The sequence below is a fragment of the Poecilia reticulata genome, chromosome 17 (genome assembly GCF_904066995.2).
Source record: "Poecilia reticulata chromosome 17, P_reticulata-male-v2, whole genome shotgun sequence".
NCBI lineage: Eukaryota > Metazoa > Chordata > Actinopteri > Cyprinodontiformes > Poeciliidae > Poecilia > Poecilia reticulata.
In genome coordinates, this window is record NC_088846.1 from 18643994 (window position 1) to 18662757 (window position 18764).

At 40.1% G+C, this 18764-nt stretch overlaps 1 protein-coding gene across 15 annotated transcripts in view; it reads left to right on the forward strand.

Annotated features, from left to right (window-relative positions):
* obscnb (obscurin, cytoskeletal calmodulin and titin-interacting RhoGEF b) overlaps positions 1–18764 on the forward strand; it is a 55018-nt gene that overhangs the window by 24332 nt on the left and 11922 nt on the right. For 3 of the 15 annotated variants that reach the window (XM_081598570.1, XM_081598572.1, XM_081598575.1), the window contains 29 exons: positions 130–396; positions 597–863; positions 1064–1330; positions 1554–1820; positions 2024–2290; positions 2544–2810; positions 3280–3354; positions 3569–3631; positions 3986–4081; positions 4606–4668; positions 5898–6164; positions 6305–6571; positions 6942–7208; positions 7568–7837; positions 9014–9280; positions 9573–9851; positions 10121–10378; positions 10519–10785; positions 10934–11206; positions 13659–13925; positions 14140–14415; positions 14863–15135; positions 15232–15522; positions 15762–17087; positions 17396–17677; positions 17795–17876; positions 17978–18102; positions 18371–18568; positions 18689–18721. In XM_081598570.1, coding sequence (XP_081454696.1) covers positions 130–396; positions 597–863; positions 1064–1330; positions 1554–1820; positions 2024–2290; positions 2544–2810; positions 3280–3354; positions 3569–3631; positions 3986–4081; positions 4606–4668; positions 5898–6164; positions 6305–6571; positions 6942–7208; positions 7568–7837; positions 9014–9280; positions 9573–9851; positions 10121–10378; positions 10519–10785; positions 10934–11206; positions 13659–13925; positions 14140–14415; positions 14863–15135; positions 15232–15522; positions 15762–17087; positions 17396–17677; positions 17795–17876; positions 17978–18102; positions 18371–18568; positions 18689–18721 — 7467 coding nt within the window. The remainder of the gene's footprint in view (positions 1–129; positions 397–596; positions 864–1063; positions 1331–1553; positions 1821–2023; positions 2291–2543; positions 2811–3279; positions 3355–3568; positions 3632–3985; positions 4082–4605; positions 4669–5897; positions 6165–6304; positions 6572–6941; positions 7209–7567; positions 7838–9013; positions 9281–9572; positions 9852–10120; positions 10379–10518; positions 10786–10933; positions 11207–13658; positions 13926–14139; positions 14416–14862; positions 15136–15231; positions 15523–15761; positions 17088–17395; positions 17678–17794; positions 17877–17977; positions 18103–18370; positions 18569–18688; positions 18722–18764) is intronic. The other 12 variants (XM_081598571.1, XM_081598573.1, XM_081598574.1 and 9 more) reach the window with 12 other exon arrangements.

Here is an 18764-nt window from a genome sequence, read left to right on the forward strand (position 1 = left end):
AAAGTGGTGGTATGAATTCATGTCTTCGTTATCAGAGGTTTAGAAAGTTTATTCAAAAAACACCAAACCATTGAAGTTTTCTTATTATTTGTGTCAAATTTTGCTGTTATATAAAACCCACTTGTGCAGCATTGCCAACGACATTTGTGAAAAAGTTGGAGAGCCAAGAGGTTGAGGAAGGAGCCAGTGTTACTTTGCATTGTGAGCTCTCCAGACCTGGAGTCTCTGTGGAGTGGAAGAAGGGAACACAAGTCCTGAATTCTGGAGAGAAGTACCAGATGAAGCAGAAGGCCTCTGTGAATGAACTCATTATTAACAAAGTGGTTCCAGAAGACAGTGGAGATTACAGCTGTTTGTGTGGAGACCAGAGGACCACAGCCAACCTCAAGATCAAGGGTAGGAGAAGGATTTATTATGAGTTCCTTTCAACGAGTTTTTGTGTTTGTGATTTGTGTGGTAGATCTTGTCTGTGATTGATGTGTGAAACCGTCCGTATTGGACCCATTTGTTTAGTGTGGGGGTACTTTGTGCTTGTTCGTGTACTATTTGTTGTAGCAAGAATACCATTGACTATGTTACAACTAATGACCATGCAGCCAAACCAGTGATCTTCAAACAGAAGTTGGAGAAGCAGGAGGCCGAGGAAGGAGCCAGTGTTACTTTACAGTGTGAACTCTCCAAACCTGGAGTCTCTGTGGAGTGGAAGAAGGGAACACAGGTCCTGAATTCTGGAGAGAAGTACCAGATGAAGCAGAAGGCCTCTGTGAATGAACTCATTATTAACAAAGTGGTTCCAGAAGACAGTGGAGATTACAGCTGTTTGTGTGGAGACCAGAGGACCACAGCCAACCTCAAGATCAAGGGTAGGAGAAGGATTTATTATGAGTTCCTTTCAACGAGTTTTTGTGTTTGTGATTTGTGTGGTAGATCTTGTCTGTGATTAATGTGTGAAACCGTCCGTATTGGACCTATTTGTTTAGTGTGGGTGTACTTTGTGCTTGTTTGTGTACTATTTGTTGTAGCAAGAATGCCATTGACTATGTTACAACTAATAACCATGCAGCCAAACCAGTGATCTTCAAACAGAAGTTGGAGAAGCAGGAGGCCGAGGATGGAGCCAGTGTTACTTTACAGTGTGAACTCTCCAAACCTGGAGTCTCTGTGGAGTGGAAGAAGGGAACACAGGTCCTGAAGTCTGGAGAGAAGTACCAGATGAAGCAGAAGGCCTCTGTGAATGAACTTGTTATTAGCAAGGTGGTGCCAGAAGACAGTGGAGACTACAGCTGTGTCTGTGGAGACCAGAGGACCACAGCCAACCTCAAGATCAAGGGTAGGAAGAGGATTTATAGTTAGTTTATTACAACAAGGTTTTTTTGAGTGTGTATTTCTTTCATGTATGTATTAAGGCTGTTTGTTGGAGTTCCGGTCTGCCATCAACGTGTGCAAACTGTCAGTGTAAGCCCTGCTTGTTCAGCTTTATTGTCATTTCTGCTTGTTTATGTGAAATTTGCTGTGACATATCGTTGATTGTGTAATAACTAATGACCACACAGCCCAACCGGTGACCTTCAAACAGAAGTTGGAGAGCCAAGAGGCTGAGGAAGGAGCCAGTGTTACTTTGTGTTGTGAACTCTCCAAACCTGGAGTCTCTGTGGAGTGGAAGAAAGGAGCACAGGTTCTGAAGTCTGGAGAGAAGTACCAGATGAAGCAGAAGGCTTCTGTGAATGAACTTGTTATTAGCAAACTATTGCCAGAAGACAGTGGAGACTACAGCTGTGTGTGTGGAGACCAGAAGACCTCAGCCTGCCTCAAAATCAAGGGTAGGCAGAGGATTTATTGTTAGTTAATTTCAACTGTTATTATTTTTTTTGATTGATTTATTTAAGGTTGTGTTGTAGATCTTGTTTGTCATCAAAGTGTGCAAACTGTCAGATGGTTGTTCAGCTTTGTTTTGAATTGTGTTTGTTTATGTAAAATTTGCTGTGGTGTAACATTGATTGTGCAACAACTAATAACCATGCAGCAGCACCAGCGATCTTCAAACAGAAGTTGGAGAGCCAGGAGGCTGAAGAGGGAACCAGTGTTACTTTACGCTGTGAGCTCTCTAAAACTGGAATCCATGTGGAGTGGAAAAAGGGAACACAGGTCCTGAAGTCTGGAGAGAAGTACCAGATGAAACAGAAGGCCTCTGTGAATGAACTCATTATCAACAAAGTGGTACAAGAAGACAGTGGAGATTACAGCTGTGTCTGTGAAGACCAGAGGACCACAGCCAACCTCAAGATCAAGGGTATGAGGAGGATTTATTATCAGTTTTATTACAACTAGTTATTTTGAGTGTCTTTTTCTTTTATGTATGTAAAAGAAACAACAACCTTAAAACAACTTGTTTTAAGGTTGTTGGTTGAAGTGCCCGTCTGTCATCAAAGTGTGTTAACTGTCAATGTTAGTCCTGGGTGTTCAGCTGAGTTGTACTGTATGCCTGTTTATGTTCTATTTGTTGTGGTATATCATTGACAAAATACCAACCAATAACCATGCAGCCCAACCAGTGACCTTCAAACAGAAGTTGGAGAGTCAAGAGGCTGAAGAAGGAGCCAGTGTTACTTTGCGTTGTGAACTCTCCAAACCTGGAGTCTCTGTGGAGTGGAAGAAGGGAACACAGGTTCTGAATTCTGGAGAGAAGTACCAGATGAAGCAGAAGGCTTCTGTGAATGAACTTGTTATTAACAAAGTGGTGCCAGAAGACAGTGGAGATTACAGCTGTTTGTGTGGAGACCAGAGGACCACAGCCAACCTCAAGATCAAGGGTAGGAAGAGGATTTATTTGAAACCTAACAAAGCAAATGTATTTGTTTGCCATGTGCAAACTGAAGTTTCATTGATAGTGTATTTGTATGAAATTTGTAGTGTCAATGTTTAGAATCTGCTCTGTAGTTTTTTTATTTAAGTTGCTCTTGTGTTTGGTTGTTATTTAATTTTGTCTGCTTGCCTTATGTTCCTCTTGTCTGTGGCTGATATTTCAAATTCTTGAGTTGTTTTTGTTACATAATGTGTTTTACTGTGGTGAACTCACCATTGTGACATTTTGTATGATATTGTTTCGACTAAAACATTGTGCAACACTTCTATGGCATTGCAATTCTGCAGTTAATTCCACAAATTAACAAAGTATTTTTCTTGCTTCTGTTATTTGCTGTTATTTTATGTTTAGTTCATGAACTCATATGAATAATCTGATATGTTATGGCACACTGACTTTGCATTATTTTCTCTCAGCTGTGAAGCTGTCTCCGCCTCCTTCTGCTGCTAAACCAGAACCCAAAACTCTGGAGACCAAAGAAAAAACTGAAGGTAGGTAAGAAAATATGGTTGGGTGATTCTGAGTTGTATGTTTTCTTCAGTCGGATAATTGTGCCTTAGTGTAGTCTTCCTTTAAATTGTGCCTCAGAATAGGGCTATTTCTGTTGTGTCATTCTGTTATTTTGTTTTAGTAAAGTGTTGTTTGGTGGAAAGCAAAAGTTTAAAGAACTTATAGTGATTATTTTTGTTGCATTTGCATTTGCAGTCAAGGTCGGTGAAGTTAAAAGCATTGAGCAGAAGAAGCAGGAGATAAATGAAACTGTAGAAGGTAACATTCTCAAGATTTTCACCTTTGTTGTCTTGAGAAATGTTCTACATGTTGAAATTAAAACATGTTGCTTTGTAACTTGGCTGTATCACATTGTGTCTCATTTCCAGGCCCCTTACGCTTTTTGAATTGCTCATTTTCAAATACCTAGCGTGTATTTATTTCATGTTTTCAGCTCGTACATCCACAGGTTTCTGCACTCTCAAGGTTGTTTTGTTTCTTGCATGGGGGCTAACTGTTGATATGAAATGGTATTTGCATTTATTGGCTGTGTGTCTCTAATGACCAGATACGAGTGCTTCATGCAGCTTGTGTATTTTTATATAAAATTACAATTGTGTCCAATTATTGTAGCTGTGATCCTGCTATCTACTGGTGAAGCCCCTAAACAGCAACTACTGAAAGAGGAAAATCAGAGAAGCTCAAGAGAATTTGATACGGAACATGAAGGTAATATTACTAACTTGTTCTGTTGGATACTGTGAGAGTCTTAGTTGAAAAATATTTTTGGTGTAAATAAGATGTTTAACATTTATCCAAAGCTGGAAAACATATAATTGTTGCTCAATTTAGTCTCAGTCAGAGAGAAGGTGTTCTTTACTTCTTTAGTGTTTGTATTTCATCAGTATTTTACTGTTTTGTTTCAATTCTATGTCCAATTTTTAGTGCTGCAGGGCATGTTGGCAATACTGTCTGCTTTTCACAATGATTTGAATTTGGTTGAAGTAGAGTCGAAAGAGGAGCCTATGATATTTTAACATATATTTATTAGCTTTCCCTTTTCCCAGAGATTTTGTACACTTTACAGTCTGCATTAAACAAAAGAACATTTGTGTTTAGGGCAGAGTTGTAAGCTAGTAACATTAAACTGTGCATCGTAATTGACTGTGTCTGCTCTCTTGGCTCCATGCTGGTGTTTTATTTGGGTCAGTAAACTCATCTCTGTAAGATTGTGAGGTTAATGTTGTGTTTAGTCCTAGGTGAGAAGACTGTTAAACAAGCTGCTCAGAGTGAAGAGACCAAAATCCAGGCACAAGGTAGCTCCTGACTCGTGTTTCCTCATCAAACTTTGCTGCCACGTTTATGTCAGTTTGTTTTTGAGCGATTTGGGGATGTCTTGTATGCCGGGATGGCAGGGGCATACTGAGTCACTGCTTTACAGCTGGGCTCTGTCTATGTTATGTTCCACAGTGTGAAAGGTGTGTTCATAGTGATGTGCTGTGTCAGTCTTCTGCTACAGATATCCTTTTGTATGTAGGCCTTAAAGCTTTCTGTGTTGTAATGCAGCACAAAATTTATGTAACTTTATAAGCATTCACTCCTCCTGGATGAGGATATGATGATAGTGTGTTGTTGACTTTACAAGAATACCTCATACTGCGCATGCATGTAGTGACAATGGAGAGGAAAACTCCCCATTAAACCTCCAGCAGAATCTGCCTCAGTACCGGCGGCTATCTACCACGATCGACTGGGGTTTTGAGAAGATAGAGCAGTATACACAAGAACACCCAGAAGAACTAATGTAGGAGTACTTTCTATGTTAATGAATAGTAACATTTTAATAACAAGAGTGGAAAGACGTTTCGTTGCTGGCAGCATTATCTCAGACAATGCCCCCTTGCTGGATAACCCAACCACTTAGGTATGAGTGAAGTCAGAGCCCTGGAGAACTGCTTTTCTTAATGCCATTTGTTTTTGCTAGATCTTGATTGATCTGCTTGAACCCCTCACTTGTTTTCTTCAACATTGAAACACTTGCTTGAAAATGTAAAAGGTGGTACATATACTACGTTATCCCACTCCCCATCACATTCTTTTTTGTATCTAATACTCTTGTCCTAAAGCATGATTTTGCTTTCTTTGACATGTTAAAAACACACTTTTGTTGCTTTCATCTGAATGCATATATCTGAAATAACATAGAATGTGTAGTACTGACACTTAGTGGTCTAAACGGGTACTGCCGTTCTCATGTTGACCCTAAAGAGATGAAGTTATGGGTGGATGGAGTGCTTTCTGATCATTGTGTTTTCTACTTAGTTGTTTATGTGGATTGTCTGTGGGGTCTTTGGCATAGCCCATGAAGCCCAAGTCTGCTTGATGGACAAAGGTTTATTGTTTGTACATGTCTATTTAAAAGCAGTTGTTTTCTAAAGATGTGATCTTTGTAAGACATATAATGAAAAAGACTGGTTTGTTAGCATATGTATTGTGTTTTCAAAACATCAAACGCAATACTTGATGTAAATCATTGATTCCTCAGTTGTTCAAGTCATATGCATTAAAGACCTGGAAAGCCGTGTATCAGAGGAGGGAGCAAACATCACCCTGCACTGTGAGCTTTCTAAACCCGGAGTCCCTGTACAGTGGAAAAAAGGACCTGAAGTCTTGAGTCGTGGAGAAAAGTACCAGTTGAAGCAAACTGGATTACGTTACGAGCTACAGATCTTTGATTTGACTCCTCAAGACACAGGAACCTATTCGTGCTGCTCAGAAGACATATTAAGCTCTGCATCTCTTGTAGTAAATGGTACGGTGAAGACCATCTTGTTTACCACCCATCAAGCCTGTCTTTTCACATCCGTATTAATTTCTCCTTCCACCAATTTACTCCATCATTTCTTTTCTTTACTTTTCAAATAACTACCTATCGTTCTTATTGTTCTTCAGCCTCCCCAGTGCTTTTCACACGCGAGTTGGAAAGTCAGACTGTGGAAGAGGGCCAGAGTGCCATATTACAGTGTGAGCTTTCCAAGTTAGGTGTTTCTTTGGAGTGGAAGAAAGGAGAACTTGGCCTTTGCCCTTGTGGAAAATATGAAATTAGACAAACAGAGAACCTGGCTACGCTAATAATCCATGATGTAGAACCAGAGGACTCTGGAAGTTACACATGTGACACTGGTGAACATCAAAGCACTGCAAAGCTATCTGTGAAGGGTATGTTTACAACCTACTGTGGGCTCTTCCTTTGTCTCTGAAAGATTGAGTCAATCAGGATCTAAGCTCAAGACCCGAACTTTTGTGACGCATTGTCCGTAGTGCTTACTTTTTACTTTACTTTACTTTTCTTGATAGCCTTGAAAAAGTATTAACATCCTGTTATTTGATAGATAAGGGATCAGACTGGTTATGGGATAGACCACTAAAATACACATAAGTTTGTGGTTCTAAGTTGACGAAATGGGAAAGATGTACGGTTGAATACTTTCACAATGCATTGATAATGACTTTAAGGAGTGATGAAATAAAAATTGAACTTGTGCTCTTATTTCTTCTTAATGCTCATAATTTCTTCAATTTCCCACAGCCAAACCTGTCCTTTTCAAAACTAAGCTACAAAACCTGGAAAGACAGGAAGGGGATTCTGTTAGCTTTTGCTGTGAGGTAACCAAAGTGGGAGCCAGTGTGGTCTGGAGGTGTGGTAACAAGGTGCTGACAGCCAGTAGCAAATACCAACTGAAGCAGGAAGGGACTGTGGTCCAGCTTGTTATCTATAAACTGCAGCTAAGCGACGCAGGAGAATACTCCTGTGATACAGGCTTCCAGAAGACTTCAGCAGCCCTTAATGTTAATGGTAGGATTTCTTTTCATGCATCAACCACCTTTTACATCCTTATCATGTTGTCTTGTTTGGAATTTCCTCTCTAAAGTTATCTCTTGAGACCTTTTTTCAATGCACGTTAATTTTTCAAATTATTTTTTATTCTTGCACATTTCCTAACAACTCCTCCAGCTCTTCACACAATTTGACATTGAACTGGAACACTTATCACTTTTTGTGGTGCCCCATCCTTCCTAAGCATTAACACACCAGAGTGCTGTTGTTCTTCACTTGATGATTTCAATAACAGCTAAGTTGAAATCTTTAAAGTTTAATTACAATTTGCAGTTTCAACTTTTCAATATCTGTGTGCTGCTGCAATGTCTCTGCAGCCGCTGAGGTTCTGATTTTGAAGTTTTTGGAGAGCTGCGTTGTTCACGAGGGGGAAGATGTCCACTTTGAGTGTCAGCTTTCTCATGATGAGGCTCCACAGATACAGTGGAAACTCCAGGATGTCCCTCTGCAAAATAACGAGATGAATCTGATAAGGTCTGAGGGCCGGGTGCACAGCCTCACACTTAGAGGTGTCACAGCCTCTGACTCTGGAACAGTCACTTTCACTGTAGGAAACCACACCTCCACTGCTTCTCTCACAGTCAGAGGTAAGAAAGGCAGAAATAGTTTTAAGCCATTTCCTTCATCATTATCATTTTGACCTTTCTCCAATGTTCTCCATCTTTATCACTGTGGGAGATATTGTTGATGAATTACTACAAGAGCTCTTCAACCTGATAGCCATTTCTTTTTTTTTAATATCTCTTTCTTTTTCATATTCCTGAAATTTTCACTCTTTCGCATGGATTCTCCTAGTATCTCCGCAGTTATTGACCCACTTGCATAACTGGAAAAGTGTGTGAGAGGGAGCAGTTAGTGTTTCACAGCTCGCCAGTTCAATGGGATTTCTTTTCTTTTTTCAAAACAAAGACAAAATGATTATGCAGTGGACATTTTAAACTATTTTTAGCATCTAACTTGTTTAGTGAGGATAGCATTATTAAGAAAAGTCTAATTGTGGCCTCTTGCTGAATGACCAAAACCTTACCTCACCTGTCAGATGTCTAAAGATTTGCCTGAATTTTCAAAACCACATTGTTGCACGACTGAGATAATTGAACTCTTCAAAATGGAAAAATTTAGAAACTTCCTTTTTTCACATAATTTTAGCCTCCTGTCAACAGCTTCAGCACTGAAGAGTGGTGTTGTCACAAGCTGTTAGTGCTAACATATGCTCCATTCACCAACCTGGAAAAGAAGGGATTTTTCCATTTCTGATAACCAGTTGTGTCCCATGAAATGTAAAGTGGTCCATTTCATAACCCCAGTTGATTTTGAACTGGATCAACAGCCTGGGCTAAATACAGGCTTATATGTTAACAGTGTGATGATCATGTGTTCATCAGAACATTCTTGAACTAACACCTGTTAAAATTATGTTGAATGTTAACATTTCCATTTTGTATGAAATGTACTCTCATGATAAATAAAGCATTTGGACTATGTCTTTATATTTTAGCTTTTTTATTTTTATTCAAAGTTTAGAAGGGAACCAGTTTATGGTTCCCTTCTAAACAACCAAGTTTTGTTTTCTGAGACCTCTTTTCATGTTCTGTCTTATTGTGTTATGTTATGTCATCTTCTATGCTATGCATGTTGTTTGTTGCTTTTTGGTACAGTCTATAACATATGTATTTGTGGTGTGTAACGTGGAGGCCATATTCACCTTCTAAAACTTAAAAAGCCTTATAATACTCATCTTCTTTAATTGGTCTTTCTGGCAGTGCCACCAATATCCTTTAAAAAGGAGCTGGAAAGCCAAGAGGCCAGAGAGGGAGGAGAGACAACACTGTCCTGCGAGACATCAAGCCCTGACTGTAAGGTGACCTGGTGGAAGGGCTCAACTGTCCTCTCTCAGGGAGAGAAGTACACCATTCAACAGAGAGCTATCACTCACAGCCTGGTGATACACAAGCTGGTCAAGGAGGACAGTGGTGAATATACATGTGATACAGGAGACAAGAAAAGTACCGCTAGGCTGACTATTAAAGGTAACTGCTTCTGCAACTCTCATAGAAAAACCAGAGTTTTCAGTCTATGAAGCAACTTCACCTCATTATCTGCCATTGTACAGAATTGATATGTTCAGGAGGGTCCTTTCAGGTTATTTAAATGTAAAACGGGGACCTTGTGTACTTAGTGCTAAACTAACATTTAGATGGATTGAAGAATGCAAAGTTTTAAAATAATTTACCATGGTTTCAGTTTTATATCTTAAAACTAAAAGTGATGCTCTCTGAAAGATCCGTTTGACCTCACTTTTCACTTCACATTCACTCTCAGAGCATGTTCGCATTGTCCGTGAGCTCCATGATGTTACCGTGACCACCGGTCAGGACGCCGTCTTTGAGGTCGAGCTGTCACATGTAGGCGTCACTCATGGGGAATGGTGGCTCGGAGACAACCTCCTTCAAAATAACGATCTGAATCAAATGAGCGTTCAGGGCAGAGTTCACCGACTGGCTCTGAAGATGGTAACCACAGATGAGTCAGGTGATGTTGCCTTTGTCGTTGGTGAGGAGAAGAGTGTGGCTTGTCTTCTGGTTGAGGAGAAACCCAAAGGTAAAACGGATGACATTGTGTCTCTAGCGTTTTACTGCCCAGAAACATCTTCATCAACAATGAAACAGATTTTTTTAGTCCTTTTAGTCCTTTTTATTATCATTAGCATTAGCACTCACAATAATTATTCATTTTATAAAAAGTAATGTCAGCAAAGCACAGAACATATGTAACTTAAAGCTAATGCTATGCAAGTCAAACTTAGAACAAGAACTCTAAATAAAAAGACATATCACTGCAAATGAACTATGTGTTCCCTATATTTACAGTGGTAATATTAGAGAAACCTCATAACGCTGCAGCAGTAGAGGGAGAAACCGTCACATTCAGTTGCTCCCTCTCCGACTCCAATGCCTGTCTCACTTGGATGAGGAACAATATACCAATCCAAGCTGGCATAAAGTATGACCTGAAGAAGAACGGCGCGTTGCATCAGCTCCGAATTCACAACCTGGTCCCAGAGGATTCAGGAATATACATCTGTGAAACTGGAGATGCACAGTGTGAAGTTACTTTAACAGTGCAAGGTAAAACAAGAATGTTTCCTGTTTAAATTGAAAACTGGACCAAGATAGTACTGAACAACATACTTACTCTAGCATTTTTAATCTTTGTGCAAGTTTCTGTCAACTTCTCCGATTGATGATATACTTAATTAACCCGCTAGGTGCCCCAGTGTTCTTCAAGAATGAGCTCAAGAGCCAGGACGCCATAGAGGGTGATGATATCACCCTACAGTGTGAGTTGTCTAAGCCAGGTGTCCGTGTTGAGTGGAGGAAGGGAGGTATTGTCCTCCAACCTGGTAAGAAGTATGAAATGAAGCAGGAGGGGCGCATTCAAGAGCTCTGTATTCATAGCCTGGAACCTGAAGACAGTGGTTACTACACCTGTGATGCAGGAGAGCAGCTCACTACAGCTTCTTTGGCAGTGCAAGGTAGCCTCCAAGCTTTCACTTCTACGTCTGTCTTGATTGTTTACTGTCTGTCTGCTGAATTGTTTTGTCAGTCAAACTGATGCAATGCTTGATAATGAATTTGTTTAAAACTTAGTGTATGCATGTGTGTGTATTTTTCACTCAACAGTGAAAGAAGTCTTCATTGTTACTGGTCTTAAGACCACTGACGTCTTTGTTGGGGAATGGGCAACGTTCTCCTGCCAGCTTTCTGGTCGGGCGTCTGGTAAGGTGCAGTGGTGGCTGGATGGCACCTTGCTGGAGACCAGCCCCTGTATTGATATAGGGGTGGAACAGGGCTTTATCCACACACTCACCTTTAAGAACCTGGCTACAGATGACTCAGGCACTGTCACCTTCAAAACGGGCAACTTAACCTCATCAGCCAAGCTCTTAGTCAAAGGTATTCTGTTTAAGGATCTCAGTCATGCAGAATTTTAAACAAGAATATTTCTGACTTGCATTATGTATGGAGTTCTAAAAGTGCCAAATTAAGAACCTATTATTTAAATGTGTCATTCAACAATTAGAACTGGAATCAAATGGATAATTTCCGAAATATTATTTGGTGTGACTAAAAGTTACTCTTTTAGCATTTATTTAGTTATTCCATTGTTGTATGCTGCAATGCAGCATTTTCGTCAGTGGGCGGGGCTAAAACTACTGGATGTTGGTGTCTATATGATTAGCAACATTAACAGTTTAAATCAATGGTCCCTAATCGCAGGACCAAGAACTGGTACCATTCCTTATTTATTTGTACCAGGCAGCAGAGAAAGACTATATAAGTAATTTTCTATCAGTGTTTTGACAGCCACACTCTGAAAGATATACAGCTGACACTGATTAGGGAGAACAGCTAGTGCTCTAGCACAAAGTTTGTTATTGTGCTACTTATTGTTGCAAATCCCAACCCTGGTCTCTAGAAGTTTTGAAGCACTTTATGCACCACCCTCAGAATCCATGAATTTCTTTTTTTCCAAAATGAAGTTTGCTTTATGGTGCTGAATAGATGAATAGCTGAATATTGAACATAGTTTTAAAATATGACTTCCTAGTTTGTTTGATAAATGTAGCATTTATTTATCGTATGCATTAATACATTTTTGACATTTAAGTGATTGTAGATGCCTTTATTTATCTATTAAACAACTCCAGACATAGTAGACTAAGACTTATATAAATCAATATTAATTTAATTTAATCATTTAATGTGTGTGTCAAACAATTTTTGGACACAAAATATTAAATATTTATACTTTCATATGAATACACATTTTTTTGTCCTTTAATTTAAATTTTTACATTTAAATATTTAAATTTCTGCATTGTGGCACTTTTAGGACTTCACATTTTAACTTGCTGTCAGTCTTTTACAAAAAACAATTGGAAATATTTATTCAAAACATTTGAATAAATATTCACAAATTACAAAATTACTAGTGAATTTTGCTTTTCTTTGTGACATTTTTCTCTAATTTTTATGGATTCTTTATATATATATATATATATATGTTTTAGAAACTTTAAAATATTTTTGCAATCCTGCACATAATCATGCATGATACCAGATTGTTTTACATTCTATTAATAATACTGTTCAGAGTTTCATGCTGTATGGTTTGATATTACCAAAGCATAGAACTGGGTGCAGCACCACACCAGAGGTGAAAAAAAAATACTGTTCAGAGTACTTCCACAGCTATTCGATACGTCCTGAAAAACCATATTGCAAATAAACTTTTGCTTTACATTTGTATTTTGTTTTGGATAAGTGATGTATTTTGGGCTGCTGAAATGACAAACTGATAATCACGATTGTGAATATGATTTTTCAGAATACAACTACATTATTTCCTTTAATCACCCACCAGTGCCACACATTTGTATTAATTAAAAAATGCAAAATCGATTTGATTGAGTCAAACGTATTTCATCCAGACATGATCAGAATGTTATGGCCAATTTTTGATCTCCAGTCTTTGTAAAGCTTTGAGCTGCCAATTTCATGTTCAGCTAATTTGAATTACCATTTAAGAACTTTAAGTGGTGTAAGAACGGTGTATTGGAAATATTTTCTTCTAGCTATCCTCTCATGAGAAGTCAATATTATTCACAAAGGTGATTGTAATTTACTTGTTGCACTGATATCTTTATTTAGTTGCTAATTAATCTAAGGTTATTTCTTCCTTAGAAGGAATCTCTTTACTACTAACAATTTTGTTGTAAAATAGTGGATGAAAAGTTTTTAGAGTAATAATCTGATTGGTATGCAAAAATAAACAACTGGAATCCAGCGGGGATTCCAGTTGTTTTCTGTCTTACTGTTTTCTGTAGTAAGTGGTGCAGCCCAAACTCTATGAATTTCTAAACAGTGAGTGATACCTGTTTGATGTTTAGATCCAGCAAATTACTTCTTAATGTGGTATGCTTGAATTACATTTTGAACTTCAGGTGAGAACAGAGCAAAAAAGTGCTGCTCCACCCATCCAGACTGGCTAGATGCTCTCATTCACATACCCTGTCCTAACACTAAAACCTCTAACTCTCCTGCAACTCCCATGAGTTCAGCATTGGCACTCTGTCCATTTGTGACCCCCTTTCTCTTTTATCTGCTGCCAGCACTGTTGGACTTTTTAATCCCCATCTGTATAAAAAAGCATATTTATTTAAGTCCATTAGTGGAACAAAAGCAAAACCAAAAAATCTTATAAAATATAATAACATAAGAACTTGTTTGGGGGATTACAAAGCCCTTACATCATTTGGCATGCCCCAGTCATATTATTCATGACTAAGTCCTGACAATATCACCTCCCTTCAACTCCCCACAAAACCCCTCACCCTGACCACAGATCCCACGGTTGAGGTGGTGAACGATATGGAGGACCTTTGGGTGGTTGAAAACCAACCGGCTGAGTTCATCTGCCAGTTCTCCAGGCCAGTCAAAGCTCAGTGGAGGAAAGATGGGCAGCTTTTGCAGCCTGATGGCCGAAGGGTGGTAGTGGAGCAGGACTGGACTGTTGCTCGCTTGTACATTAACCGTGTTTCCGGTGCCGACATGGGAACATATTCCTGTGAGGCAGAGGGTACCTCTGTGGTCGCTTCACTTCATGTGGAAGGTGAGCTTCCGTCCACATAGAAAAGGCAACAGCCTTTAAAAAAATCTCCTCGTTTTGGTCGAACTCCTAAGCAAATCTTTTGCCGCTTTTACAAAATGTATTCCCTTTTCAACAAAAGCTTTATGTATCTAAATTTTACAGCATTTTTGGTTAAAAATATATTTTAGGAGTCTTCTTTTATTAATGTTATATTTTTGTCTTTCCACTTCTCTAGGGAAACCCATTAACATTGTCCAAGGCCTGGAAAACGTGGAAACATTTGATGGGGGCGAAGCGTTGTTCGAGTGTGCCCTTTCTCGCCCTGAGAGCAAAGACTGTCACTGGCTTCTTGATGGAAAACCAGTAAAGGAATCACCTAAAGCAGAGATTGTGTCTTTTGAAAGTGGTCGACGTCATCTGCTGCTCCTGAAAGATCTGCACGACAAAGACAGTTGCACAGTAACATTTAAAGCCGGAACAGCTTCCAGTTCTGCCCAGCTCACTGTCAAAGGTGAGCCTTCCTATTTGCTTAAATTGTGGATCTCTAAACAGGCTGAAAAAGTCTGCAATTTAATTTCAGTGTTTTACAAAATGTATAGAATGGCATATATATCCATTCTTTATCCTTCTTCTTTTTTACCTTCTGTCTTACTATATTAATGTCATTCGATCTTTTTTTCCCTTGTGCCATTACTTATTTTCCTCATGGTGTCTTTCCTCTGTCTTTCGATACTTATGGTTCCTTCGTTCTTTCCTTTGTTTATTCCTTCTTTCCTTCCATCATTCCTGAATCAATTAGAGAACTTACAACTATGGAATTGAGTCTGCAAAACTAATTTTTACATAAATAATACATGTACTATGTGTGAATAATTTTACATGAATAAAACTGTCTGCATTGTAAGCTTTAATCACCAAGATTTTCAGCATAACTTTGTGTTTTTATTTCTGTTTTAAGGCTGGAAACTGGAGATCGTGCAGGGTTTGGAGGACAAAGTGGCCGCTGTAGGAGAGAAGGCTGAGTTTTGTGTTAAGCTTACTGAGCCTGTTCCTGCAGCAGATGTGACGTGGTACGCTAATGGAGTTGAACTAAAACCCAGCGACCTCTGGGCTATGAGGGTTGACGGCAGTTCTTATCGTCTTGTCCTGAGGCAGGCCCCACTCATGCCCCAACAAGAAATTACCTTTGCAGCTAGGGATGCACTTTCTTTGGCCAAGCTTACCATCATCAGTAAGACTTTAATAAACAAGAGACAATTAATCTGTAGTTTTTTTGGGGGGGAAGGGATTGTGTGTGTTTTCAACCTTTTGTGTATCACTCCAACAGCTGTACCTGACCCCCCAGAGGATCCAGAAGTCCTCCGTAAAACCACAGAGTCTGTCACTCTCTCCTGGTTTACTCCTCTTCACGATGGAGGGAGTCCCATCATTGGCTACAGAGTGGAGATGCGACTTGTAGACAGCGCCCTCTGGCTTCCAAGTCATTCTGAGCCTGTTTGCAACACAGAATTTGCTGTGGAAAAACTGGTGCCTGGGAGTGGCTACAGGTTCAGAGTGGCAGCAATTAACAAAGCTGGCCCTGGAGAGCCCGTTGAGCTCCCTCTGACAGTGCAGCTTGGTGAGTAGACAAATACATTTGGCTAAAATATTACTACACACTCAATTAATAAACATAGCTATTTGCTTATTGCTTCTAAATAACTGTTTTGCATGGCATGAAGATTTATGCTGTAATCTCTAAAATACACTGTTATGTTGTCATTATAACAAACAAGATATTGAGGATAAGATCATTTTAACCAATAAATCAAATGTTGCTGTACTCTAACTTTAACCATATTGTGGTCATTTCTTCAGATGTAAAACAGATAAAAGTAATGGAACAGCCGAGTCTACCTCCAGACTCTGCTGAGGAAGGGGAACTCCATGATCTGTGGGATGCATCAGCAAAGAAACGTCGCATGAGCAGAGAGCCCACTCTGGACTCCATCTCAGAGCAGCCTGAAGACAGTAGCAAAGGCGGCAAAAAACAGCAGAAAGAGTCTGTGTCATCAGAAAAAGTAGAAGTCACAGGAGCGGAGAAAGAGCAGGTCGTTGTGTCCAAGAAACAGACAGAATCCGTTCAGTCCATCAGCTCCGAGAATGAGACTGTCACTGGCGGCTCTTCACTTGTGTCTTACCTGAAAAAGAGCAGCAAGACTGAAGCAACAGCAACCAGTGAGGCAGAGACTCTGACAGCAGAGAAGTTCTTTGCTCATTTCCAAATGGTAGAGCAGAAAACAGTGCAGCAGACTGAAGCAAAAACAACAATAATCCAAAAAACAGATGAAAAGCACCTGTCTACTCAGGAGACCAGTATCATGGAGATTACAAAAGAGGAGGAGCCCGAGCTGACAGATGCTGCCATCAAGATTCAAGCTGCTTTTAAGGGTTACAAGGCTCGCAAGGACATGCGTCCCATCTTTAAGGAGGTCTTTAAAGACCAAACCAAAGAACCTAATGACACCATACATCTCGAATGTGTGTCAGAAGGTAAACCAGAAAAGGTGCGCTGGCTGAAGGACGGTGAACCGCTGATGGACGGCAAACATCATCATATTGATATCTACAATGACGGCACCTGCGCTCTGGTCATTACTGCCATCACCACAAAAGACACTGGGGTTTACACCTGTGAGGTCACCAACAAGTTTGGAGTGACGTCTCACAGCGCTAAGGTGACAGTGGGAACGGTGAGGGAGTCGTCAGGCCGACGACCTCTGACAATAGGTTACAGTGCCGACAGTGAACCCGAGAGCTCTTCCGGTAGTGAGATGGATGAGTCGCTGAGACAGGCGAGCAGACGCCTGAGGCGCCTTCTTCGCACACGACTCCCACCCGACGTTGAGGAGGAACCATTTATCAGCGCAGACGAGGGCGACTTGCGTGCCCCAGATCCTCACTCTTACCGGGAGGATGAAAATTACATCTACATTCGCTTTGATTCCCAATCAGAGGCTGAGATCGCCTCTAAAAGATTCCAGGAGATGTTCACGGTCCACGGCGTACCCGTAGAAACCGCCATCGTAGCAGCGGGGACTCACAAAGTAGAGCTGCGAATTAGAAAGATGGGCTACATTCAGGATGGCACACAGACCCCAACACAGGATCGACAGCCTCCTGCTTTATTGACTGGAGCTCCAGGTAAGCATTACGGTTACGACTGTGGAATTCACACTTCTTGAACAATTTCACATTCAAATTTGCCATTTTTCAGCGTCCTATTTTTTACAGTGAGACAAACTATGTAAAGTTCTTCTTCCACATCTGATATATGTGCTACTGGGTGTTTATGTTTTAGATAAAAAATTTGAACATGGAGGTTGGTAGTTGTTAAATGACAAAATGTAGAAAAAAAAAGAATACTTAAAGTTGATAATTATGCCAAGCATATTTTCAGCCTCGGAGTCCGTGTTCTTTCATTTATTGATCCAGTTGTTCTTGTTGCCCAGCTGCTCCAGTATTCCTGACGGAGCTACAGAGTCAGGATGTTCCTGACGGCTATCCAGTCAGCTTTGACTGCGTTGTGATTGGCAAGCCCCCTCCCACTGTTCGCTGGTATAAGGATGGCAAGCTGCTGGAGGAAAATGATCATTACATGATCAATGAGGACCAAGAGGGCTGCCACCAGCTCATCATCACCTCCGTCTTGCCCACTGACATGGGCGTTTATCGCTGCACAGCCGAAAACAGCAGTGGAATTGCCGCCACTAAAGCTGAACTTAGAGTTGACAGTAAGTAGAAGTGAATAAACGAATATGAAAATGAAGCAAACATTTTAATTTTCCCCCAAAAAATGAATGCCTTTTCAACAAACTTTGTTGAATAAGATATATTATCATCTCTATTAGTGTCGTGCAGCTCAGATTATGACACTGCTGCAGATGCCACTGAGACCTCGTCGTATGTCAGTGCTAAAGGTTATGTGTCCAGGTAAGCACAAGTGTTTTATGATAAATTAATTAGAATATTTGACATTCACCCTCTCAGTTCTCATGCTAGTTTTTGTTACTGCGCTGCATACTTTCCTCCAGTAGGGAAACTGAAACATTTGAATCCGTAAGTGAAGACGATCAGCTTCCACAGGTTGTGCACGAACTTCACGATGTTCATGTCAGTCCAGGTTCGCCTATTGCTAAATTGCAACTCAAAGTAAAAGGTGAGCCCACCAATAAACCTGAACTGTCAAATTACAATTTACAATTGTCAATAAACAATTTTGTTTATTAAAATATAACCTTAGGAATTTTTTAGTGGAGTGGGAGTGGGGAAGTCTGTTTTTCGTTTAAAGTGTTTAGTGACACAAAGTTTTATAAAAGAGGTTTCTCCAAAGATGATGGCTGAATAAATGAACTGAATGGATGAATTTAATATAAGATCAATGAGGATGAAGAGGGCAACACGTTCTACGTATTTCTGTCTTCTAGGGTTTCCTAAACCGAGAGTGTACTGGTTCAAAGATAGCCAGCCTCTCCGACCGTCAGAGAGGATTCAGCTTTTAGCAGAGAGAGATCTTCATGCTGTGGAGATCCTGGAAGTGAAGAGAGAGGACATGGGAGAGTACTCTGCTTATATCAGCAATGCGGCCGGTTCTGCTTATTCCTCCGCCCGGCTGATAGTACTGAGTATGTATGCACAGACCTAAATAGACCTAAACTGCACATCCACCATTTTCTGTAAGGCACACAGCTTCGGCGTTGAGCTCAAGATCTAACCACGCATTGTAACATTTGGATTTTGAACAGGTCCTGGGGAGATTATGCCACAGGATAAAAAGGGTAAACTACTTTTCATACTATAAAATTGCAACAGGTATTTAGA